The sequence below is a fragment of the Lactuca saligna genome, chromosome 3 (assembly GCF_052625555.1).
Source record: "Lactuca saligna cultivar CGN05327 chromosome 3, ASM5262555v1, whole genome shotgun sequence".
In the NCBI taxonomy this organism is placed as follows: domain Eukaryota; kingdom Viridiplantae; phylum Streptophyta; class Magnoliopsida; order Asterales; family Asteraceae; genus Lactuca; species Lactuca saligna.
The window spans coordinates 107,457,765-107,485,195 of NC_136419.1; the positions used below are offsets into that span (position 1 = coordinate 107,457,765).

General features: G+C 36.5%; 1 protein-coding gene across 1 annotated transcript; it reads left to right on the forward strand.

Moving 5' to 3' along the window:
• Nucleotides 1-272: 272 nt before the first annotated feature.
• Nucleotides 273-4,675, forward strand: LOC145037110 (SMAD/FHA domain-containing protein). Its single transcript, XM_078985682.1, has 12 exons — nt 273-741; nt 1,075-1,160; nt 1,314-1,393; nt 1,523-1,578; nt 1,684-1,732; nt 1,832-1,978; nt 2,059-2,154; nt 2,241-2,354; nt 2,421-2,551; nt 2,638-2,879; nt 3,677-4,414; nt 4,495-4,675. Exons 1-12 carry the CDS (start codon nt 332-334, stop codon nt 4,542-4,544), a joined length of 2,199 nt encoding a protein of 732 aa, XP_078841808.1. The 5' UTR covers nt 273-331; the 3' UTR covers nt 4,545-4,675.
• The last annotated feature ends 22,756 nt before the right edge of the window (nt 4,676-27,431 follow it).

Consider the following 27,431-nt stretch of genomic DNA (forward strand, 5'->3'; position numbering starts at 1 on the left):
CGCATGGAAGCACGTGTAAGTAACTAGCCAACATAAATTAACAAGGTGAGAGGAAAGGATCTAGTGATGCAAATGGCACAATGTTTCAAACTATCAAGGACTAACCATGCTCAAAATTATTCATAAGGACTTGAGGTGGTATTTTTTAACAACTATAAGGGCCATTTGTGTAATTTTCTCTTTTCTCATTAAAGAAAAGGGATATAACTTAAGGTACAACCGTTAATGCACAAGATACCATGCTTTGATGCAAATCTAACAGAAACAGAGGCCTAAAGCTATTTAAACAACGTTGGTCATCGCCACCTCCTCCGCTGCCTGAAACCCGAAAATGACGACCGACATGGGTCCTCCGCCTCCCCGTAACCCTACCCCCACCACCAACTCCGGTCAACCTCCATCGAAAGAGAAACCCACCAAAACAGTAGACGGCGTGAAGAAGACTCCTATGGGCCCTCCGCCTTCAATTCAACCTATTCCCCCAAATATCGAACCAGAGGAATCCGTACAACCTACAGAACCACCGCTTCCTGAGGATGATGCCGCCGCTGCACCTCCCAATTCCGCGACCGGTGAAGTGGATAATTCACCAGAGACTAAGAAGAAAGAGCAGAAATCATCAAGCAATGTCGGTGGTGGAGTAGCGGTTCCTTATACCATTCCTCCATGGAGTGAACCTCCCTGCCACAATTTCTTCCTTGAAGTGCTTAAAGATGGCTCTATAATCGATCAGTTTGATGTGTAAGTATCCTAGATGGCTCTATCATTGGCTCAATTCGAAGCGTAAGCTGTTCACAACGTTTTGGATTAACAACTTGTAGCCATTTTCAGCATAATAAACCTAATCGCAATAGCTTGCAAGCCAGTTCATATTGAGAAACTATAGCTTTACTGAGAATGTAACAGCTGTTGTTCTATCTCATTTTTATGGCTTAATCAGTGGAACAGTGGCTTCGCATTATGGATCAGATTCATTCTCAAGATCTGTGTGCACATGTGTTTTAGTTGCATCAAAATGCTTGCTCTGTGTTTGATTTTGATCTTGCTGAGTTATACCTGTTTGTTATTGACTAGGTATGAGAAGGGAGCTTACATGTTCGGGAGAGTAGATCTTTGTGATTTTATCCTTGAGCATCCAACCATATCTCGATTTCATGCTGGTGAGCATCAGTTTTTATCTTCCCTGATACAACAGATCCATTCTCCCTGCACCCTTTTGACCCTATTTTTGTTCTTTTCAATCCTCGATTAAGAAATCAAATCGTTATGATCTTGATAATATCAACTTAATCACATACTTCCTTCTATGCTAGTTCTCCAGTTCAACAAATCTGGTGGAGCTTTCATCTATGATCTTAGTAGTACACATGGAACATTCATAAACAAGAACCAGGTACTTAAACTTCCATATCAAGTTTTCAACTTCATACCTCAATACAACCAACTATTGTAGATTGTATGATGTGCATTCTAATCTTTATATGTTAATATTGTTAATTTGTTATCCCTTTTCACTAATTAGGTGAAGAAAAAGGTGTATGTGGAGCTCCATGTTGGTGATGTTCTTCGATTTGGCCAGTAAGTTCTTGCATTTTTATGCTATTCCTTTATCATTTTGTGTCACTTGTTTGGATTCATTACTCATTACATATTCTTTCCCTTTTTTTTCTTCTTTGGATACAGTTCAACTCGGTTGTACATATTTCAAGGACCAACTGACTTAATGCCTCCAGTAAGACCCTTCAACTATCTCATTCACTTGAAGCATATTTTCATTTCATTGCATTCTTCTTATAGAAGTTCATTAACTGTTTCTTGTTTATTCTAAAAGGAAAAAGACTTACAAAGTGTTAAACATCTTAAAATTCGACAAGAGAAACGTGACATGGAAGCTTCACTTCTAAGAGCAAAAAGAGAAGCAGCACTTGCAGATGGTATTTCATGGGGCATGGATGAAGATGCAATTGAAGAAAATGAGGTTTTTATTATTTTGAATTAAAAACACATGTGGATTTGTCTCAAAATATCATTATAACTAAAATGGAAAGTGTATTTAAGGATGATCTTGAAGAAATAACATGGCAAACATTCAAGGGACAACTTACAGAGAAACAAGAGAAAACCCGTGAGAAAGTTTTGAAGAGGCTTGAAAAGGCAAGTATACTTTTTTTTTACTAACATTTAAATTACCAAAACTACCCTTTTGTTTTCTTTAACTAAACTTCATGAATGGAATCCAGATTGCTAATATGAAAAAAGAAATAGATGCAATACGTGCAAAGGACATTGCACAAGGTGGTTTAACACAAGGGCAACAAACTCAAATTGCTCGTAATGAACAGAGAATGTCTCAGGTATGATGGATTAATAATTTAATACTATATATTAATATTATTCATTTTTTTAATGAAATTGCTTAGGTGGCAGAAGAGCTTGAAAATTTGGAGGAAACTCTGAATGAAAGTATCCGTGAAAGTATGGGTGCACGTGTTGGTAGGGTCCATGGTAAGAAAAAAGGAGCACCTGAAGATGATGAAGATGAATACATGAGGTATTTTTTATTTTATTCATGATTTACATTTTTTTTTTCCATTTTTACCCCTGAGTTGATTAAATGAGAATAACGTGATGTGGCAGTGATGAAGATGACTTCTATGATCGAACAAGAAAGAAACCATCAAAACAAAAAGGTGCAGAAGGTCAAGCAATTGAAACAGCAGATTCTCTTTTAGACAAAAAAGATGCAATCGATAAACAAATTGAAGAGAAGAAAAAATCAATTCTTGATGAGAAAAATAGATTGATTCTTGAGAATGATGAGGTGGCAGAAACTGGTGATGAGCTGGATGCATTCATGTCTGGACTCTCCTCTCAATTAGGTTTGTAGAGTTCTTTTGTTGGCTTTGAATCTTTTTGATTTGAACTGTGTTTGATATTTGTTGGACTAAGACTCCGACTGATGTCAGCTTTTTTGTCCCATCCAAAAAGGTGGGACAGGCACTGACAAGACAAGACAAGACTGTGTTTGACATGCATAAGACTGGTGCCGACACTGTTACGAAATTCAATTTTTTTAAAAATGTGGGACAGGAGTATCGGCTTTGATCTTACGTTTGTGAAAAAAGACGTTAATGCCCTTATCCTCATCATTGAAAATAGGCCTAGAAAGCTTGTCCAGTCCCATCATGAAGGGGGGCATTTTAGCAATTTCAGTTTTTAAAAAAATATGGGACATGAACATCGCCTACGATCTTATGTTTCTGGAAAAAGATGTTAATGCCCCTATCCTCATTGAAAATAGGTGTAGAAAGCTTGTCTAGTCCCATCACGAAGGGGGGTATTTTAGTAATTTCAAGCTTTAAAAAAATATGGGACATGAACTTTGCCTACGATCTTACGTTTGTGGGAAAAGACGTTAATGCCCCTATCCTCGTCTTAGAAAATAGGCCTAGAAAGCTTTATCTAGTCCCATCATGACAAGGGTATTTTAGTAATTTCAATTTAAAAAAAAATATGGGACATGAACTTCGCCTCCAATCTTTCGTTTGTGAAAAAAGACGTTAATGCCTCTATCCCCATCATTGAAAATAGGCGTGTAGAAAAGCTTGTCCAGTTGTCCCATCATGACGAGGGTATTTTAGTAATTTAACTAATTCTCTTTTGTCTTATCGTATAGTCCATGATAAAACAAACTCACTCCAGAAAGAACTCGACGCGTTACAATCAGAACTAGAACGAATTGTATACCTGTTAAAAATAGCGGACCCCACCGGGGAAGCTTCTAGAAGAAGACAATCTGTTGGACATGAAGAAGAAAAACAAAACATTTCAAAACCACAAGTTGCAACGACGAAAGTAGAAGTAAAAACACAAAAACAAAATTCATCTTCTGCTGATGTCACCACAAAACCAAAACAAGTAACCGCTGATGTAACCACAAAAGATCCTACACAAGTCAAAGAAGAAGTCAAAGCTAGTGTATATACTGTTCATAAGCCACAATGGCTCGGGGCTGTAGAGAAAAAAGAAACGAAAAAGGTCGCTGACGTGGCGGTTGTGGTGGAATCGGAATTGGAATCGGATGAGTTTGTTGACTATAAAGACAGAAAGGAGGTGTTGGGGCAGAAAGAGGAGGACACGGGACTTGAAAATGCCGCACCTGGTTTGATTATACGAAAGAGGAAACAAGTTGCAGTTCAAAAATCGGAATGTGATTCCAATTCCGATTCCGGAGTAGACATTGCGGCGGAAGACGCTGTGGCGTTGTTGTTGAAGCACACGAGAGGGATTCAAGCAACGGATGATGAAGAAGAGGCGGTGAAGAAAAAGGGGAAAAAGAAAAAGGTGATTGGTCCTGAGAAGCCTTCGTTTTTGAATAGTGAAGGTGATTATGAATCTTGGGTGCCTCCAGAAGGTAAATAAATAAATAAATAAATAAATTTGGTTTAATTTGGTTTAAGTTTGTGATGTTTGATGTTTGTGTTTGTGTCTCAGGTCAATCGGGGGATGGGAGGACGTCGTTGAATGATCGATTGGGATACTGATTATGAATGGTAATTTGTGGTGTCGTATAAGGGTAAAAATGTCATTTTATATGTGAGGTTAACGGATGAAGTTAGATAGAGAAGAAAAGTGTTGCAAAATTATATTTAAGGGTGAAATTTTAAGTTAGAAACCCAATGCGTAATTTTCGTATAAGCATAGGGACTAAAGTGTAGTTTTTATGTCTTGTTTCTCATTATAAATCAAAATTTTTACTATAATATAATGTCGTAAATTAACAATTTAGTTTTAGTTTAAAAAAATATATTTGTCCCATGGTTTTTTTCTTCACCAATTTGGCATTTATTACTTAAGGGAGTTGATATATCCACTTAGTTTTTTTCTGCATCCACTTAAAAAAAAAATTGTAATTTTCGTTTTATGCCCTTTTGAAATTTACCTTTATTAAAATCCAGTAAATTTATTTCAACTTTGAAATTGATTTTTTCCTAGATTTTGATATTACACATTATATTTGGAAACCTACTCCTTGTTCGATTTGTTTTATTTTTTCATTTTACTTTTATTCTTTTGTTTTATTTTTTCATTTTATTTACATTCTTTTGTTTTATTCTAATTTGGTATTATTTATATATATTTAAAATAAAATATATACAAATATCAGAATTAAAGTAAATAAAAAGTAAAGTAAAAAGACAACCAAAAAAAGGATGTAATTGGCCGATTGGGAAAACAAAATGGGTTTACAAAAGTATATAAAGGTTAAAACTAAAAACCGAGACAAAAATCAAGTTAATTAGCAAATAAATCACAATTAGAGGGTTTCAATAACCGGTGGTTTTCAAAGGGCATAAAAGGAAAACATAATTTTTTTAAGTGGATAGATAAAAAATGTTAAGCCAAAATATCAGCTCCCTTTACTAAATAGACTTAATGAGTGGAGGATTTAATTTACTTGATCCCTAAAAATGTGCTTAATGGGTTAATGTGAGAAGATTGTGCATTTATCCACGGATAGCTTCTTTTTACGTGTTATGGTATGCACTTATGTATGTATTAACGAACGGGTATTTAATTGTTCCCACTTAAAGGCCATAGAGTGTTCTAACAATGAAAGAGTGTTTTAGGGAATAGTTTTAGCTTCTTAAATGTAGTTTTATTTAAAAATAAACGAGTTTTAATTTTATAATTTAACATGCGTCTTTTTTGAAGATGAGCAAAGTCTCTTTAGAAGATGATTGAAAGTTTATTAGGAGGGTTTAGATCATTTTTAAGTAAGACACTATTGAAAATTTAAGTTGCCAACAACTCCAAAAATGTAATAATTTTTGTGATTTTGTTTTTCCAAAAGCTATATAAGGTTTAACATGTTATACTGTTAAGACGCTGTTGTGGATGTTTTAAACAAATAAATTATCGCTATTTGGTTGCACTAAATTATCAATGAGTTGAATCCTCATTGACATAACCTATTGGTCAATGTCTCTTTGCGTAAGACACACACTAGTCATTAAACACAAAATATAAAAATAATGGGTTTTGATTATTAAATAAAACTAAAATAACAATGAAATAACATAAATAATATTCAATAATAAAAAACGAATTCAGTTATGCTACGACTTTCTTAATTATGCAATCAATACAAACCTGATTATTTAAAATGTGTTCTATCTAAGCTGATATTGAAAACTATTAATTTGTACAATAACTGCACTCAATCTTCAAAATTCTTCCTAGTTCTCAAGGTAATCACGTTCACATTATGCTTTTCACCTTCCTCATTTTCTGGTTCACTCTGGTCTTCATAATTCTTCTACTTCTCAAGGTAATCACGTTCACATTATGCTTCGGGTTATTTTCGGTTTGCTCCGGTAGTTTACCTTGAGATCCCAATCGACTCATAGAAGTGGCAAGTTGAGATACCTGCTGTTCCAGATTTTTGATGCTTGATTTGGTTTCGTTTTGGAATGGGTGAGTGATGGTGGCTAGGATTTTAACGATATCTTCTAAAGCTAAGCGATAGTTGCCATATTGCTGATTCGAAGGCTTTTGCTGAAAACTCTGATGTTGAAAATTCTGTTGGTGCTGATTCTAAAAATTCTGCTACTGAAATCCAGAAGAGTGTTGAAATTGCTGTTTATATTGAAAATTATTGTTCTGCTAAAATTTTAGAGGTTGATTAAAAATTTTCTGCTAGTAACCTCCAATAACTTTTAATAGAGCAACATCTTATACTAGAGGACATATGTGAGTGGAATGTTCAGTTTTCAGGTAGATTCCACATGACTTTTTTGTAGACACAACTCCTCTTTTTTATTTATTTATTTTATATATATATATATATATATATATATATATATATATATATATATATATATATATATATATATATATATATATATATATTATTTTTGTTGTTGTTGTTGTCGGCAGCAAAATGCTTTCGTTAATTAAAAAATATAGGCTTCTAGATGATGTGAACTAACTTAGGGGTGAGCATTTGGACCAGACCGGACCGAACCTGGCCAACTATTGGACCCGAACGGTTTCAAAAAATATTGTGGATCGTGGACTGGACCAGACGAGGCTTATCAGGTCTAGATCTAGGTCAAGGTTTTCTCGTTCTTGGATTGGTACAACTTTACAAACATACAATACAACTTGTTAAAACGAGTTTTTGAGTTGATACAACTCGTTAAAACAAATATGTTTTGGGTTTGATACATTACAATTCATTAAAATGAATACATTTTTTCGGTTTAATACGTTAAAATGAATATGTGTTTGACTTTATCATATTTCATGCATAACTAGCTAACTTTATATATAATATTCTAATTTGCAAAATTAATTTTCCAAATAAAAGCAACTAACATTTAAATCAAAGTTAAGATTCTTAACACAAACATACAAAAGTAATTATCACAACATCAAAAATCATAGTTTAAACTTTAAAATCAATGCAACTAACAAACGTTATAATCTAATCTTCCATTGACATCTTCCTCATATCTTTGTCATCCAAATCTAGCATATTTAAAGCTTGTGTTATCTCTCCATAAACAAAAAATGAAAATATTGTTAGTATTTAATAAAAAATAATACAGTCTAAAAATAACTGAAATATTTCAACTTTTATATTCCAACTTTAAAGGATTGTAATTTATTGAAATATAACACCAAAAATGACAAAAGTATAGTCTAAACTCATTTACAAACTCTAAATTACACGTTGGAAAAAACCACATGTCAGTCCGATTTACAATGAGTGCAATATGCTTGTTTAAAGATTTTCACATAATATAAAAGTTTTAAAAAATAGTTGAAATATTTTAGCTTTGAAAACCCAACTTTGAAGGATTGTAATTCAATGAATACAACACCATAAACGACAAAATTATAGACTACACTCATCTTCAAACTCTAAATCACATGCTGAAAAACACCGCATACCAATCCGACTTAAAACGAATGATATATGCTTGTTTAATGATTTTCACATAATACAAAAGTTTCAAATAATAGCTGAAAAACTAAAATATTTCAGCTTTGATATCCCAACTTTGAAGGATTGTAATTCATTGAATATAACACAAAAAACGATAAAATTATAGTATAAATTCATCTACAAACTCTAAATTACACGTTGGAAAAAACTGCATGCCAATAAAACTTAAAGCGAATGAGAATATTTGTTTAACGAAAAAAATATTTTTTAAATCAGGTCCGAAACTGGTTTTTACCCAGAACCAGATGGACCAAATCGGTAAAAAAATCGAACTAGTTTGATGAAATCCTAGAACCGAGAGCCGGATCAGGGGTCCAAAAAATGTCCAGGTCCGGTCCACAGGTCCAAATGCTCACCCTAAACTAACTTCTTTGACACCCCTTGGCTGGTCATCATACCACTCTTCTTCATTACCAGAATGTTTCAAATCAATAGCAAGTTTTCATATCAGCTCCTGGATTTTGGTTGGTGTGTTAAACTGTTGCCGCGCACGATTTAAGCAAATAATATTTTCACTGCTTGGTTGCACTAAATGATAACACGAGGAAGCATGGTCGAATCCTTAAGGACACAATGTAATGGTCAATGCTTTTTGCGTATGGCACATACTAGTCATTAAAACATAAGATAATAAAAATGAGTTTTTGATTATTAACTAAAAACTAAAATTGCAGTGAAGTAAATTAAATGAAATCAGTAATAAAAACGAATTCAGTTCTGCTGCGATTTTCTAGTCATGCAATCAGCCCAAATTTGATTATTCAAAATGTGTTCTATCTAAGCTGGTACAGAGAAAAACTAACAAGCTATAGTATAATATCTTTTACCTAAGTTAAATTAACCAAAATAAGCTCTTCAGTTAACCCTAAGTTTTTACTCTCTAATTAAACAAGCTCTTAATTAAGATCATAAAAGTTGCATTAAGTTTTGTGTAAAATATCTAGCAATACTCAATACTTATCACAAGCTCAGAAGCATAAAGTTCTGAAAAGCATACTTATCAAAAACTTTGAAGGATTGTAATTCATTGAATATAACACAAAAACGACAAAATTATAGTATAAATTCATCTACAAACTCTAACTTACACGTTGGAAAAAATTGTATGCCAATAAAACTTAAAGCGAATGAGATATGTTTGTTTACATAATTTTTTTTTAAATCGGATCCGAAACTAGTTTTTACCCAGAACCGGACGGACCAAATCGGTTAAAAAACCAAACTAGTTTGATGAAATCCTAGAATCGAAAACCGGATCAGGAGTCCAAAAAATGTCCAGGTCCGGTCCACAGGTCCAAATGCTCACCCCTAAACTAACTTCTTTGACACCCCTTGGCTAGTTATCATACCACTCTTCATTACCAGAATGTTTCAAATCAATAGTAAGTTTTCATATCAGCTCCTGGATTTTGGTTGATGTGTTAAACTGCTGCCGCACACGATTTAAGCAATTAATATTTTCACTACTTGGTTGCAGTAAATGATAACACGAGGAAGGAAGGTCGAATCCTTAAGGACACAATGTAATGGTCAATGCTTTTTGCGTAAGGCACATACTAGTCATTAAAACATAAGATAATAAAAATGAGTTTTTGATTATTAACTAAAAACTAAAATTGTAGTGATATAAATTAAATGAAATTAGTAATAAAAACGAATTCATTTCTTCTGTGATTTCCTAGTCATGCAATCAACCCAAATCTGATTATTCAAAATGCGTTCTATCTAAGCTGGTACAGAGAAAAACTAACAAGCTCTAGTATAATCTCTTTTACCTAGTTAAATTAACCAAAACAAGCTCTTCGGTTAACCCTAAGTTTTTACTATCTAATTAAACAAGCTCTTAATTAAGATCATAAAAGTTGCATTAAGTTTTGTGTAAAATTTCTAGCAATACCCAATACTTATCACAAGCTCAGAAGCATAAAGTTATGAAATTTTAGTTTATATCAGAGTTAAACCCCAACACAGAACCAATATGCTACTTGTTACTTATTACAAGTTGACAAGAACAGTTACTGATTCTATTAACTGATTAACTAGAATGATTAAACCCAAGCTAGGTGATCAGACTTACAATAATTAAAAATCATTCATTAAGTTTAAAAATAAAACAACTAGATAGAAGCACACAATAAAAAACAAATATGATAACTCATCACTTGAAAAGTACGAGTCTATTGCAGAACTGAAAACTAGGGTTTTAGCCAGACATGGCTAAAAACGAGTCTAAAATGTCACACCCCAAAACCGGAACGGCGGAAAACGTTCGGGGGTGGAGGACGTCATGTAAAGTATCATAACAATGCAAAGTAGTAAACAAGAAACAACATCATCCATTGCATTAATAGTAAAGTTATAATACATGTGTGTTCTTTGTAATGTATTAGACACCAAAATGAATGATCAAAATAAATGACGAGTCTTGACTATACTCCGTCTTCTCAAAACCTGCCATCGGTACCTGTCTAGTGATGACCTGAGAATACAAGTTATTTTGAAAGCGTAGATCAACATTTAAGCTGGTGAGTTCATAAGTATTTATGTTAAGAGAATGCTTCTTGTTTCTTTGAATAGATGAATGTTTCCCAGAAAATCATATATTTTCTGTAGTACATGAAAAAGTAGTTTTGTTTGTATAAACTTGATCTGCCTGTAATTCAATGTTCTGTAATTGTACTTATGCTTGACTAATTATACACTAACGTATTGGTAATATCTTTTATATGAGTTATTATAACCATATTGACTAGATGGCCTGACCCAATGCTATGAATGCATTGAAAACTGTTGATAACAATTGTCACTCGTAGGCGTGTATGCCTGACTGTAGCTAGCAGCCTGAGTGTGGGATTGTCAATCCCAATATAGATCTACACACACATTGTTTCGATCCCCTACTGGAGATTCTGGTTATAATATCAGGACTTAACTATATTGTTTAAAATAAAGTAAACAACCTGTACCAAATGTCTCATAAAAAGTATATAAACGTTACATGTATTATAGTTATGAAAACCCAGTCATTCTGAAATGAATGATTGATAGTATGTTATTTACTAGTATTCTTAACTTGTTATTGAATAACTATGTACTTTAGTATACTTGAGTTGTGTAAAAATGTTCTATGAACCATAAGTTATACCTATAATAATTTATATGTACGTCCTGAATTGTACTGGGTATGAATGTAAACACATTGCTCAGCTTGTACAAAGGGTCAAGTGAATGATGAAACTAAAACTTTTAAAAGATGTTTCGTAATACATTTTAAAGAGTTTTCAAATAAATAATAATAACTTGATGTCAGTTTTAAATTATAAGAAATCATTTATTTGAAACACAGTTGAAGTGTATGAAATCCTTTGTTTGAAACATAGTTATAAATCACATGTGATTGATTATATAACTAACATGTTTTCTACTTGTATCCCCCCCATAAAAGCATTTAAATTCATTTAAAATATAAGTTAAGGGGTATGAACTCACATGTAGTGAGTGGTTTGGATGGAAGTGTTAGACAAGGTGCTAGGTGTCAAGTGAAGACTTGAACACACACAATGATCCTATTTAACATATAAAGACATATATGTGTATCTAATTAGTGATTATAACCACAATTAAGCAAGTATAAACACCCTAAAACGTGGAAAACACTTTGGTTCAAGTGTTAGAGGGTCATAGTGTTGCATCAAAGGGGTGTAAGGCATTGCTTTAGAGTTCACGGCCCAAGGACCAACTCCCATGGAGTTTACGACCTAGGGTTTACGGCCATAAAACCATGGTAACTCCTACCATTTCGAAGTTTAAGGTCTATAGCTCAAGTATGAAGGGTTCTAGTCCAATATCCAAAGACCTAGGAAGTAATGGTGGCACATATGCAACACTTAATGGTGTTTACGACCCAAGGTTGCCTTGGCCGTAAACCCATGTGTTCTTGGGCATTCTTGGTGTTTTTCAATGGTTTAACAAGTAATCTAAGCATATAACTAGCTAATAGGAGTGTACTTACTTATAGGAATCTCATAAGAGTGTTTAAGGTCTAAGAATACTAGTGTGCGTTCTTAGTGTTTCGAAGAAAACTTGAAGATCTATGAAAAAGAGAAGATTTCATGGATGAAATCATGTATAACAACTAGATGAAGTGTTATAACAACAAATATAGAGAAGAAACACTTACATTTTGGAAGATTGGAAGGAAGATGTTCTGATACTTGAGAGAGAATTGTGGTTGTTCTTGAACTTGGAAGTGAGAAATGAGGAAGGAAAGGAGTAAACTCATGCCTTAAGCATGAGTTCACGACCATAAGGGAGTTTACGGCCCAAACTCCCCAAGTTTGGCCGTAAACACCATGTTAAGGTGTTTAATGTTTGATTGATACACCAAAAACTCTAGAAGGTACTTCCTCTTGTTCGTTCTTTTGAAGAATTAAGATTAAATCAACCAAACGGACTCTAAACCGAGCTAAAACTTAGCAGAAATGAATTAAACTTTTTATTGAAGTGCTTGACTGCAGGGTATGTACAAGTAGAAATTTCGGGTTGTCACATAAAATAGTAAAAAGAGAAATCAAAATACTAATTCTTATTAAAATAACTGAGAGTCACGATCCATAGTCTTCAGATCTTTAGAAATTGCTGAGATCGGAGAGAATTTGCCTCAGAAATCGTATTCTTTATCGTCTGGAGCTTCAGGAATCGACTAGGGTTCAAACTGATCGGAGGGGATGTATTTATATGCAAATTAGAGCTTCCGGAGCAAGAAATTGAAAACCACGATCACGTTTATCAGAAAATGCGATCGTATTTTTTTTATATGATCTCATTTTTCCGAAATTTTCCTCAGATTGATTTTTTTTGACCAACAAACACCTCGACCACTTTATGTGATCGCATTTTTGGAGAAATGCGATCGCGTTTTGATTTTTTTCAAACACAAAAGTTGTCCAAAATTTTGTCTAGTGTCTGGAAAATTTTGAATCTTGTCAATTGGAGCTATGAGTCATAAGAGATGGTCAAAATACTGGCAAGGGGTCAAAGCTGCCGCAAACATCCTTTAGGCTTTAGAATATAACAATCTATCTTAGTAAGATCAATTCTATCAAATTTTCTTGATCAAAATAGCTTCCAAGCTCCATTTAACTCCAATGCTATATCAGACACATCCAAAGCTACTCCCAAAGTACTACTCCACTCGAATTATCTGAAGACAACATAAAAACATGAGTAGTACGGGAATTCTAACGAATGACATGAGCTGGAAATTATTTAAACTAATGACATGTAAATTTATAATATATGATGCTAAATACTAATATAAAACTACCCTAAAAGATGCATAAAATGGCATCTATCATGGTGTCATATTGCCTAAAGATCCACCATTCGAAGAACTTATCAACCATCTTTCCATGGGTGTCAATCCTTCATAGAAATACTGATACAACTGATAATCACTGATTCCATGTTGTGGGCAACAAACAAGGAGCTTTTTGAAAGCGCTCCCAATATGTGTGTAAAGGCTCGCGTTTTCCTTGTTTAATTGCAAGGATCTCTCTGTGAAGGCTTGAAACTCATGCTTCTTGGAAATATTTCTTTAGGAATAGTTTTGCGAGCTCATTCTAGGTGGTTATGGAGCCAAATGGGAGATCATAGAGCCATACTTTTTCCAAGTATTGGACTAAAAATAGGAGTGCTATTAATTTTATCTAGTCTTTTGTAATAGTATGTGGCTTCATTTCAAAGCATACTACATGAAACTCCTTGAGAAATTTGTGTGTGTCTTCAATCTCAAGGCCTCAGAACATGTGAAAGAGGTAAATCAACCTAGATTTCAGCTTAAAAATTTAGGCATCGGGAAAGGTAATGCAAAGAGGTTGCTGAGTAACCTATTGGGTGGCCCACTCTTTGAGAGTTTTCTCTTCGGGTTATCCTTCACTCATGGCTGATTTTGGGGAGTTGGGTTCTGAGGGTTCGAGTGTTTTTAATTTTTCAGAGGGTGCTTGCGAGTATGTTTTAAATGGGCTTTAGGAAGGTAAAGATGGTGGTGCTTTTCGGAATGATGAAAAGGTGATTTTTGGTTCATTCTACAAGGGACTACCTTGTGGTTCAGTTTTCTCCGAGGCTAGAGAAGACGATGAAGCAAAGAAATATGTTGAAAGTTTTTACTGAGTTGCTTATTTTTTCAATTTTCTAGCAGTCCTCTCTATCTCTGGATCAAACTCTGCTGGTGTACCTGTACAAAAAGATATAGGAATAAACTATTAGCAGTAACGTGTCCCTGAAAACGATGCCAATTTGTTAAGACGTTGCTGCGAGCTTCTTAAATAAATATATTATCACTACTTAGTTGCACAAAAAGAATAATACAGGGAAGTAAGGTCAAATCCTCAGGGATACAACCTAAAGGCCAATGCCTCTTTGCTTACAACACACACTAGTCATTAAATAGAAAATGTAAAAGGGGGGGGGGGGGGGGGGTATGATTATTAAATAAAACTAAAATAGCAGTGAAATAAAGCAAATAAAATTTAATAATAAAAAATGAATTCAGTTCTACTACGAATTTCCTAATTATGAAATCAACACAAACCTGGTTATTTAAGATGCGTTCTATGTAAGATGGTACTGAAAACTACCAACAAGATCTAGTAAGTTCTCTTTTACCTAGTTAATTAACCAAAACAAGCTCTTTAGTTTATCCTAACTTTTTACTAACCTAATTATACAAGATCTTAATCAAGTTAGAAAAGCAACATTATGATATGTGTAAAATTCCCAGCAATATTCAATACTTCTCACAAACTCGGAAGCATAAAAATATGAAATTTCAGTTTATATCGGAATTAAATCCCAACATGGAATGGATCTGATACTTGTTACTTATTACTAGTTTATCAAAACAATTACAAATGTCAACAACTAATTAACTAGAATGAGTTAATCATAAATTAGGTGATTAGGTTAAAAAGAACTAAAATCAAACATTTATTAAGATCAAAACTTAAATATCTAGATATAATCATACAATAAAAACCAGATCTAATGATTGATTACATAAAAGTACTAATCTTGTAGAACTGAATCTAGGGTTTAGCCAGACGTGGCTAAACCCTGATATAGAACAATGAAAAGAGAAATCAAATGATTGATTTTACTAAAATAATTGAGTTATATGATCCACAACCTTCAGATCTTCACGATGTGATAAAAAAATGTGCACAAATCGCCTCCAAAAACCGTCTTTGGTCGTATGGGAACATGTAGGGTATAAATGTATAAGATAAGAGGTATTTATATGCAAGCCATCAACGTCAGGAATGAAAATAGAAAAAAACACGACTGTGGTTTGGCAAAAACACGATTGTGTTTTTGTTTCGAGGTGTCCATAATTCCCCATTAATGAAGTACATTGTTAAATGTGACAAAAAGTGAAAAACACAATCGTCGTTATGGAAAAAAACACGATCATGGTTATGGAAAAGCACGATTGTGTTTTGTGTTCGAAGTCCCGAAACTTGATTTTTGGCCTAGAAAAATTGTGAAGGTTAAGCATGATCAAAACCACGATCATTTAATAGAAAACATGATATTGTTTTTCCTAAGACGTGTGTTTCGGACTGTAACACCCGTTTTCCAGATTGGATCAGAGTAGGGCAAAAAAGTGTCAAAGGCATGAGTTTTAGGAAAAATCATAGGTCACAACATGACCATGAGGAGGGAACGACGTGGCTAACCAAATGAAGATCACGTGTTTGGAGGGTTGTCATGACGTGATATGTATTTAGTTTGTTGGGTTTTGTATACTACAACATCCTATGTACCACATACAACCCTAAATGCCTTGAATCTATGTTTTTCATAATTATACATGTAATAGTGTTTCCAAAGCATTAAGCCTATGACTAGCATGCAATTGAGATAAACAATATAAAATACTAGTTAGGATGACATACCATTTGTTGTAGCTTGAAACCATGTAGTATTTGGCCTTAAAAGCTTAGCACCAAAAGTATGAATGCCTCAAATGGCTTACAACACACCTAGGACAAAGGTGACTCCTGAGAGAGAATTTCCATGCACTAAAACACCTCCATGAACTCCAAGATCTAGAAGTAGGCATTTTTAGGTTATGGAGCATATATTTATACGTAGGATTCCAAGGGTCATGGGTATAACCCAAATCCATACCCATGGGTTTATGATCTATGGTTCATGTGGCCCAACTCTTTTTGTATCCATACATAAACTTAGTCCAATATGGATCATAAGCCCAACACATATAAATATAACCAATTACCATAATTAGTCCTCATATATTTAATTAGTCTCTTTTGATCACTAAATTAATTCCAAACTAATTCTTGATCAATACTAATTAAATCATATGATTTCATATTAATATATTAAAACTTATAATATATTAATAAATCATATATAACCTCTTCTCAAAAGTCCATCCTAACAAATTGTCCTGATGATATGCAACCCAAATAGACCATGTTTCTCTTGGGTCGAGTACCTACATTTAACAGTTACGGGCTTAGACATCTATTCCAATATGGTCATGACGTGAAAAGGGCTACAACCTAAGCCCATGATATTTTAGGGTGTCCTTCATATTTAAACCCCATTAACTTGAAATTAGGGTTTATTATCAGCCTCCATCACTCTGAAACCTCATAAAACCCTAACCCTAATCCCTCTTAGTAGTTTTGGCTCATTTTGGTGGTTTTGGTGCTCTTTGAACTTAGTAGAAGGAGATTTGGAACAAGGATCAAGCAAGGAACACCATCTCATCTTTGATATCTCCTTCTGGACCATTTGTAAGGATTCAAGCTTCTACCTTTATGGTTTATTCTTTTAGATATAAGTTGTTTAAGTCTTATTTTGTTCATGGTTTTGATTTGAGTGAATGGATGGAATAAGTGGGCAACTTTATGGCCCTCCTGATTCCCTAGAGCATCATATCTCATGGATCTAAGAATTGGATGTGGTTTGTGAACCTAACAGGAGTTTATGGTCACTTTATTGCCTTTTCACCTAAACTGGATAGAGGACATGCATGGAGAATGCATACCCATAAAATTTTCATTTTAATAAACCTATAAAGTCCCTTAAAGTTTTTGGAAAATGGGTGTTGAAGACTTAATGAATTAAGGACTTAAAGCATTTAGTTATTGCCTCAGACTGTGGTCATGACGCGACACGAAGGATGTCACGACGTGATAATGGAGGCTTTTGAGATTATCTTATCCTAATGAGTTCACGACGTGACCAAGGAGGTTTCACGTCATGATGCCTTTTGATTGAGTTGTTCGTGACCGAGTTGGCGCATGACCGAGTTTGGAATTGAGCTGAGTGTGTTCTCACGACATGACCAAGGGATGTAAACTTGTGAGGTGCAACTGTTGGTATTTTTGGTTGTTGACTTTGACTTTAACTGTTGACTTTTTGGTATGATTGACTTTTGGTCAAATTGTTGGATTCATGGTATAGGCTAAGGTAGGACCTTGTATGTACTGATAGGTGTGTTGTAGCATCGATTACGTAGCATTGAGCTGATTTCGTGAGTTAGGTGAGTCTTTTCACTATACTATGTAGGGTGCTACTTGTTATTATGATATTTGCATGGAAGACCCCAGGGGCAGCCTATGGCATTTGTATGAAAGACCATGAGGGTAGCCTATGGCATTTAAGGCTCTGTTTCGAGAAGTTTCTTATTTCAGGATTGTGGGAAATAAATGGATCAAATGGAGGCCTTAGGTTCCAAGGAAATAGGGTTTAGACTCTATTGGGTGTTGATAATATGGGTTATGTAATCCAATCCATTGGTGTGTGTTGGAGCATTATAGGCATAGCGGGAAAAGCGATGCTTGGACTTCTTGCATGAAATAAGGATTTTCGTTTGAGAAGTTTCTAGTTCAAGATAATTAGATAATGTTGTAAAGATATTTAGTACCTTTTTGAGGATATAAGGATCGTCAAAATCGAAGCTCAAACGAAGAACTTATGGCCTTTAGAAGTTAGGTAGTTTTCGGGCAAGGCCTAGTATGCTAGGCGTACATGGTGTACGCCAGGTGTACTAGCTGGTTGTAATTGTGAAGGGATAACCTAGTACACTGGGCATACTAGGAGTACGCATGGAGTACACACTCAGGTTCCAAACCCTAAGTTGGGGGTTTTGATCCATATTTAAGCTCCTTAACTTACTCCAACCCTTTCCATTCTTAGCCTTCGTACCACCATAAACGTTCTCACTTGAACCCTAACCCTAGATGGAGCTTGGTGAGCAAAATAAGGTGTTCTTGTGTGCCTTTGAAGGAAGAAGAAGGTGGGGATTGTGCTTAGAAGCTTGAAGTAACCTTGAATCTGGAAGTTCTCTTTCCTCATTCATCTCCATAAGGTATAAAGTTTGTACCTTTATGCCTCTATTAGTAGATCTAGTTTAATGGTTAAAGTTATGTCCTTTTTGTCCCATGATTTGGTCCATTTGACTATGGGTTGTTCCTGGTCTTGTGAGGTGCATTTCCAGGTGTATAAGAGGATATTAAGTCATAAAAATATGATCTTGGCCTTATGCTTCTTTCCATGCATGCATTATGAAGTTTAGAAGGTTATGATAGGTCAGGGTTTTGGATTTGGACCCTTTCTAGCCATGTAATATCATAAATTTGGAAATGTTATGATTTAGGGAATCATCTAGACTTAGATCTAAGCTTTGGATAAAAATTCTTAATAGGTAAAGCACTTTATAAGAGAATGGGTTGCTGGGGGGTACGTTGGGTGTACCCAACTTGTACGCCATGCGTACCAGTTAAGGGTGACTATGTTGGGTGTGACTAAGTATGTAGGGCATACTCAGTCGTTTTGAATTTCGTTTACTTTTGTTTACTTTTGCGTATTAGGCTATATTTTGGAATTATAGGGTTTGGACCTTGTTGGGCCAATAGTCTTTTGATTTTGGGGAATTATAAGGCTTTGGGCCTTCTTGGATTGGGCCCATAATAGGCTTTAGGTGCCATTTAGGATTTTGGGCCATGTTGGGCTCTTGGAGCTATTGGAATGGGCTTTGGTTATTTGGCCAAGTGAGGAAAGGGTAAAATGATCTCTTACCCTGGAATTGGATAATTGAATGAGATTCATGATTTTGGGTTATAACTTAACTTACTAATTGGGTATATTTGATTGGTTAGCATGAGGATTTTTCTGGATCAACAGTTCAAGCATTTGTCTGGGACATTTAACCACTTCAGGTGAGTTTTCCTCACTGTACTTTCGGGTTGAAGGCATCATGTCACATCCAAAAATTTTACGCTAAATTTAAACTTTTTCCAATCATAAATAAAACCAAATAGTATTTGCTTACAAAAATGTTTTCAAATCATTATTCATCAGAGTGTCCCAATAACCAGATCATAAGGATGAGGAGCAACACGGTCACGCCTTCGCCTTGCTATAATCTCCTAAAGTACCTGAAACAATAAACTGAAAATTGTATGCCCGAGGGCTTAGTGAGCTACCCCCAAAATACCAATACGACACTGATAATACCATATCAGTAATAGATAATCAACAACATGCATACTGGGCCATTGGCCTGACTGGACCGCCCTATAGGGCCTACAGTCTATCTGAATCTGTCCTGAGCCTTCAGCATGACTAGACCACCACGTGGGCCTACAGTCTCCCTGGACCGCTTATAGGGTGTGTTGGCCTTCAGCACAACAAGACCGCCTCAACCCAAGCAACAAGCAAATAACCCATATGCATATAGATAACATATATTGGCATATACAACATCAAAAATATCTATTTCACTGATCATCAATCATAGAAATCTCTCATAACTAGAGCACCGACCTAGCAGGTCACTAACATACCCACCCCTACGGATCATAAGAGCATAGCATACTGTCTATCCTGATTCAGACCTAACAAGTCATAACCACATGTAGCATACATAACAAAAACAACTAAAGGGACGGCCTTGATGCCTTAGACCCTATCGATATAATGAGGATAACTCACCTTGCAAATGTCGACTCGGTAGATGAACCCCAACCCTCGGATCACTGTCAAAAACTCCACCACCTATTTCCATAATATAATCATGCCCATAAGTTCCTAACCTTTCAAGGTACCCCAAAAGCCAACTAATCAAACCCTGGTCCAAGTCAAAGTCATCAGTCAAGGTCAACAGTCCATGTTGACCCTAACTCACCGCTCGGCTACTCGCCGAGTTCCTTAAAGTACTTGTCCACTCGCCGAGTCACCGGAGTGACTCGTCGAGGTCCTTCGGTTTACGATCGAAACACTAAGGCCACTTGTTGGGTTCCTTCTTGCAACTCGACGGTTACACACGCATACATAAATTGGGGAAACCTAAACCGACTCGCCGAGTTGTTCAAACAACTCGTTGAGTTCTATGGCAATCTTCATCGGACTCACTAAGTTGTTCATCTATCTCATTGGGTCCAGGCCTATCTTCATATGACTCGCCAAGTCGACCTTGCAACTCGCCGAGTTCCTTCAGTCCTTAAGCCATACAGACTCTTTTAAGCTATGCAGTGGCTCCAAATTACATATCTAAGCTTCTAAGGCATGCATTTCATGTAAAGTTGCAAAATTTACGTGCATGCATGGCTAAAAAGGCTCTTAATGTCAAATCCAAGCTCATAATGGGAGTTTCATACTCAAGGAGGCTTCATACATGACCATGCTCAGAGCTTTATGACTCTAGAACCCAAGGAGGGTCCAGATCTGAAGTTACAACTTCATATCTAGCTCATATCCTAGACTGTAATCTCAGTCAAACCATAAAAACCCTAAATCTCAACCAAATGAGGTCTAGAAGGAAAATGAAGTAAAGGTGATGACTTGATACCTCCAAATGATGCTAACTGAGGTAGATTTCTGATTCCCACACCTTTTTTGTTCCTAGTATCTTGCCCTCTAAGTTGTTCATTTCCAAAAACCTTCTTTCTAAAGCTTAAGACACACAAGGATGAAGCACCACACGAATTAGGGTTTTCTGAGCTCTCAAACGACTATAAAGAGGCCAAAGGAGGCGTATGCTTCCTTAAATAGGGTGAAAACACGCGATCCCACCCTGCTGCTACTCGACGAGTAGGGTAACCAACTCGTCGAGTAGATCTTAAAACCAAATAACTTTCATATAAATCAATACCTGAGTGTAACGCCTGTGTTTCTGGGCCTGTCATTAATGTTGACATAATAGTCTAGGTTAACCTTTGTAACCCGTTTTGAAATAATAGAAGTGTATTATTTGAGTATTATGTGTTTTGTGGTTAATTGCTTAATTATGTGGTTTGATTAATTAAGAATAAAAATAAACGTCAAAATTTAAGTATAAAATAAACTTGATATCTTTGGATAATGTTGTAGTAGTTGAAACAAGGTTTTCGAAGATATAAAGAATGCCGAAATCCGAGTTATAACGAAGAAGTTATGACCTGTCGAAGTTTCGCGACAGAACCGGCAATGCTAAATGACGTGAAAAGTGAAATTTACGTTAGAGCGATATTTAGCCTTAGTGATCTAAACAAGAATCGAAGATCTCGTTGTTAGTATCGAAGCGATAAAAAGTTAGGCGAGAACGGACGTCAAACGAAGAAGTTATGAATTTATAACGAAATTTTCTGTCCCGGCCTATTAAAAATAAATAATAAAAATACATGTCAAAATTAGCCGACGGAGTCTAAACGAAAGTTGTGGAGCGTAGTCTCACCTTCGCGTGGATATAAAGAACGTCGAAAACGGAGTTCGTATGAGGAAGATATGAATTTTCGAAGTTTATTAAATAATTAATAATTAAATTTAATTATTAAATCTCGGTATTATCCGAAGGCGAGTCATCGGACTCATCCGAAGTATGCCCCGCGTACACCGAGGTATGTCAACATTCGCACTCGAGTTCTTCGGTAAGTAAGCAATGACGTTTCGGAGCAGTACGCCCCGCGTACTCCAAGGCTCCAGCCTCCTATAAATAGGATGCGAGGCTGCCGAGTTCCTTTGCTATTTTTCTCTCTTCTCTCTCCCGTTTTACCTCAATTTGCATGCCAGAAGTACCCCGAAGCCCCGGTAATATTCTCGAGCCCCGAAGCAAGTTTCGAAGCCCCGAAGATCCCGAGAAGTGCGATTTCCGAGCCGAAGCTCTGTCCGCGAGAAGTTCGATTTTTGTAGAGATCTTCCAGATCTGCTGAGGATTACTACTTCTACAAGCCGTAGTGCTATCCGATCATCTTCTGATCAAGTGAGTGTGTAGTTACTTTCTTCTAACGCATAATTATGAAGTATTTTATACGAAATACGTGTTATGTGTATAATTTTGTTGTTATGTGCGTGAATGTATATTCACTCTCTTCAATCTCATAGATCTGATTTGTTTTCTATGAAATACGTGTTATGTGGGTGTGCCTCATTTGTTATGTGAAATATGTATTGAATGAAAATGCTATACAGGTTTTAAACTATGTATAAAAATATATATTTTTATCTACTAATATGTTGGGTAGAACATGGGTAGATAGTTGGTGTGTAATAAACAGATGAGAGGCCTCGATGTTGTTGTTGTTGAACTAGTTATTCAGCGGAGTATGGATAACCACCACAGACTCCTTCTAGACAGTCCCGTGGAATGCTAGCAGGTTCATAACCTGTAGGTGTTGTGAACGATGTGTTCACCGGTGTACTCTATCCCCCTCATGGTTGCCTTTAGGATATCTATTGTTGAGGAAACCCCTTAGCAGTAATGTCCATCCCGATGAAAATCCTAGATTAGGTCCCTTGAGATAGATGTTGTTTTAGGGACGTAAAGTGAGGATAACGGGAATGGGTAATCGGGATAGTGACTGGTTGGTGAAATTAAATATAATTTATTTATTGTGGGTTGAAAACCCTATATGCTCACCAGGCTCCCAAGCCTGACCCACTCAGTTTTATTTGTATTACAGGAAATTAAATATAATTTATTTGTATTATTTCCGTACCTAATGCCAACGAAACTCTCCAAGATTGAGAGGTTTGCTAATGGACTGCCCGCCGACTTTGGTCCAACAGTCAAGATAGCAACTACTCTGAAAACGGTTGTTCGTGCAGCTAAGAATGTGGAGGCCCAGTAGAAGGAAAAGGGTCTGGAGAGGATAGAGGTTGGTGAAAAGAGGAAGTTCGATGGAACTTCACGGTCCAATAAGAAAAACAAGTTCTCGAAGTCTGGTTCGAGGGCAAGTGGAGGCGAAGCCAAGTGGTGCGACAAATGTAAGAAGAACCATCATGGAAAATGTGAGGTAGTGGCCACATGCTACAAGTGTGGAAAGCCAGGTCACTATGCCAATGAATGTACCCTCAATAAGAAAGTTTGTTATGGTTGTGGTGAGGAGGGACACATGTCGAGGGACTGCCCGAAGAAGAAGGAGGCAGCTAGACCCAACATTCCGCCAAAGCCAAAGGCGAGAGCATTCCAGATGACACTGGAAACCGCTAAAGATGAAGCTGATGTCGCTTCAGGTACCTTTCTTGTAAACAAATTGCCTGCCCAAATTTTATTTGATTCTGGAGCCAACTACTCCTTTATATCGCATGAATTTGGTAGAAAACTAGCTTTTCCTGTTGATAGGCTAGATAATGCCTTATTAGTCGAAGTTGCTAGTGGCAAGTTTGTACCTGTTAGCCATCGTATGAAAAACATCTTAACCGACCTTAATGGGAATAAGTTTCACGAGGAATTATTACTTATCGAACTTAACGGTTTCGACATCGTTTTGGGAATGGATTGGCTTAGCGCCAATGACGCCGAGATTTTATGCAAGAAGAAGATAGTGAAAGTGAACCCGCTTGGGAAGGAATCATTTATGGTGTATGGGGACAAACGCCGAGTGAATTCTGGAATCATTTCCCTAATGAAAGCCAGAAAGTGTTTGACCAGGGGATGTACATCATATTTAGCATTCGTGATTGATGCTAAGAAGGAAAAGAAGGTGATGCAGAGTATTCCTATGGTGTGTGATTATCCGGAAGTATTTCCCGAAGATCTTCCTGGATTACCACCTGATAGACAAGTGGAGTTCAGAATTGACTTGTTACCAGGAACCACGCCAATAGCAAAAGCACCTTATCGATTAGCACCGACGGAGATGAAGGAATTGATGATGCAACTTCAGGAGTTATTGGACAAAGGTTTCATTAGACCTAGTTCATCACCCTTGGGAGCTCCGATGTTATTTGTGAAGAAGAAAGATGGAAGTATGAGAATGTGCATCGATTACCGAGAGCTGAATAAGGCAACAATAAAGAATAGATATCCGTTGCCAATGATTGATGACCTATTCGATCAACTACAATGTTCGAGCTATTTCTCGAAGATCGACCTAAGGTCAGGATATCATCAGCTGAAAGTAAGAGAGCAGGATATAGAGAAGACTGCATTCAGAACCCGATATGGATACTACGAGTTTTTGGTTATGTCGTTTGGACTAACCAATGCTCCAGCAGCATTCATGGATTTAATGAATAGAGTTTGTAATCTGTTCCTTGATAAATCTGTGATAGTGTTCATAGATGAAATTCTGATTTACTCGAAAAGCCAGGAGGAGCATGGCAGACACTTGCAAGAAGTGTTAGAAGTCTTAAAGAAGGAGAAGCTGTATGCTAAGTTCTCCCAATGTGATTTTTGGATTCGTGAAGTCCAATTCTTGGGTCACGTGGTCAACCAAGAAGGGATAATGGTTGATCCAGCGAAGATCGAAGCTGTGATGAAGTGGGAACAACAGAAAAGTCCCACGGAGATCCGAAGCTTTTTAGGATTAGTCGGATATTACCGAAGGTTTATCCAAGGTTTTTCTTCGATTGCTAGTCCATTGACAGCTTTGATCCACAAAGGAGCTACTTATGCTTGGAGTGAGAAGCATAAAGAAGCATTCGAGAAGCTAAAGAAGAAACTATGCGAGACACCGATACTTTCTCTACCCGATGGAGTTGAAGACTCTCCGTTTATAGCGATGCATATGGGGTTGGATTGGGTTGTGTTTTGACCCAAAGGGAAAAGGTGACAGCATATGCGTCTCGACAGCTGAAAGAGCATGAAAAGAACTACTCGACTCATGATTTGGAGTTGGCAGCGGTAGTTTTCGCTCTCAAGATATGGAGGCATTACCTCTATGACACGAAGTGCAAACTTTTCACTGATCATAAGAGTCTCCAATATCTCTTCAATCAGAAAGAGTTAAATATGGGGCAACGACGCTGGCTAGAGTTACTCAAGGACTACGACTGTGAGATACTTTACCATCCCAGCTAATGTTGTTGCTGATGCTCTCAGTCGGAAAGTCAATGTTGAGAGAAAAAGGCCAAGAGCGTTCAGAAATGAAGTTGTCTCGACTATTTTGGAAAGTATAAAGAAAGCTCAAAGTGAAGCTTCTGAGAAGAATGACCGAAAAGAGGAATGTTTGGGCAAGACGTTGGTGTTCGGTGTAAACAGTCATGGACTAAAGGTGTTCCAGGATCGGATATGGATACCTAAGACAGGAGGAGTCAGAGATCTTCTGATGGAAGAAGCTCACAAGACCATTTACTCGATTCATCCCGGTAGCACTAAAATGTATAGGGACCTAAAACCCTACTACTGGTGGCCGACGATGAAGCTTGATGTTGCAAAGTATGTGGCTGAGTGTGTGACTTGTGCGAGAGTAAAGACACAACATCAGAAACCGTACGGGAGTTTAGAACAATTGTCTGTGCCTATGGGTAAGTGGGAAGACATTGCTATGGATTTTGTCACTAAACTGCCCAGAACAAAGAATGGTCACGACATGATTTGGGTGGTCGTTGATCGATTCACTAAGAGTGTGCATTTCATAGCAGCCAAGGAGAAATGGTCTATGGAGAAGCTTGCAAATTCTTATGTGAAGGAAATTGTGAGGCTTCACGGTGTTCCGTTAACGATTGTATCGGATCGTGATAGCCGTTTCACCTCGAGGTTTTGGAAAAGTTTACAAGAGGAAATGGGTACCAAGTTGTGTTTAAGTACAGCTTACCATCCGCAGACTGATGGCCAGAGCGAACGAACGATACAAACGCTTGAAGATATGCTAAGAGCATGTACCTTGGAATTCCTAGGTAACTGGGATGAACATTTACCGTTGGTAGAATTTTCCTACAATAATAGTTTCCACTCGAGCATTAAGATGGCACCTTACCAAGCTTTGTATGGACAAAAGTGTCGTACGCCGTCTTGTTGGCTTGAGGCTAGGGAAAAGCAGTTTATGGGACCGGAGATGCTTCATCAAACTGCTGAAAAGTTGAAAATAATTAGGGAAAGAATGTTAGCAGCTCAGGATCGTCAAAAGAGCTATGCTGACAAAAAGCGAAGACCGATGACTTTTGAAGTTGGGGATTCGGTTTTGCTTAAAGTCTCGCCGTGGAAGGGACTTATAAGATTTGGTAAAAGGGGAAAATTAAATCCAAGGTTTATTGGACCGTTTAAAGTTCTTCAGAGGATTGGGAACCAAGCTTAAAAGCGCGAACTACCAGAAGAACTGAATGGAATTCATAACACTTTTCATGTGTGTTATTTTAGGAAGTTCACGGGGGAAGTTCCCGACATGATTCCACTTTCGGAGTTGAGAATCGATGACAACAAAAGGTTGATTGAAGAACCAGAGGCAATTGTTGACCGAATGACAAAGAAGTTGTGACGCAAGATGGTCGAGTTAGTGCTTGTCCGATGGAAACACACGAATAGGCCGAATCTCACCTGGGAGACGGAGAGTGACATGATGGGTCGCTATCCGCATTTGTTTGTTGATGTGTGATTCCGGGGATGGAATCATTCTAAGGTGGAGAGAATTGTAACGCCTGTGTTTCTAGGCTTGTCATTAATGTTGATATAATAGTCTAGGTTAACCTTTGTAACCCGTTTTGAAATAATAGAAGTGTATTGTTTGAGTATTATGTGTTTTGTGCTTAATTGCTTAATTATGTGGTTTGATTAATTAAGAATAAAAATAAGTGTCAAAATTTAAGTATAAAATAAACTTGATATCTTTAGATAATGTTGTAGTAGTTGAAACAATGTTTCCGAAGATATAAAGAATGCCGAAATCTGAGTTATAACGAAGAAGTTATGACCTGTCGAAGTTTCGCGACAGAACCGGCAACGCTGAATGATGTAAAAAGTGAAATTTATGTTAGAATGATATTTAGCCTTAGTGATCTAAACGAGAATCGAAGATCTCGTTGTTAGTATCGAAGCGATAAAAAGTTAGGCGAGAATGGACGTCAAACGAAGAAGTTATGAATTTATAACGAAATTTTCTGTCCCGGCCTATTAAAAATAAATAATAAAAATACATTTCAAAATTAGCCGACGGAGTCTAAACGAAAGTTGTGGAGCGTAGTC

Coding starts and splice junctions, on each gene's coding strand:
- LOC145037110 (XM_078985682.1), top strand. CDS start 332: ATGACGACCGACATGGGTCCTCCGCCTCCCCGTAACCCTACCCCCACC. Junction 742..1,074: donor ATAATCGATCAGTTTGATGT/GTAAGTATCCTA, acceptor GTTATTGACTAG/GTATGAGAAGGGAGCTTACA. Junction 2,355..2,420: donor ATGAACAGAGAATGTCTCAG/GTATGATGGATT, acceptor GAAATTGCTTAG/GTGGCAGAAGAGCTTGAAAA.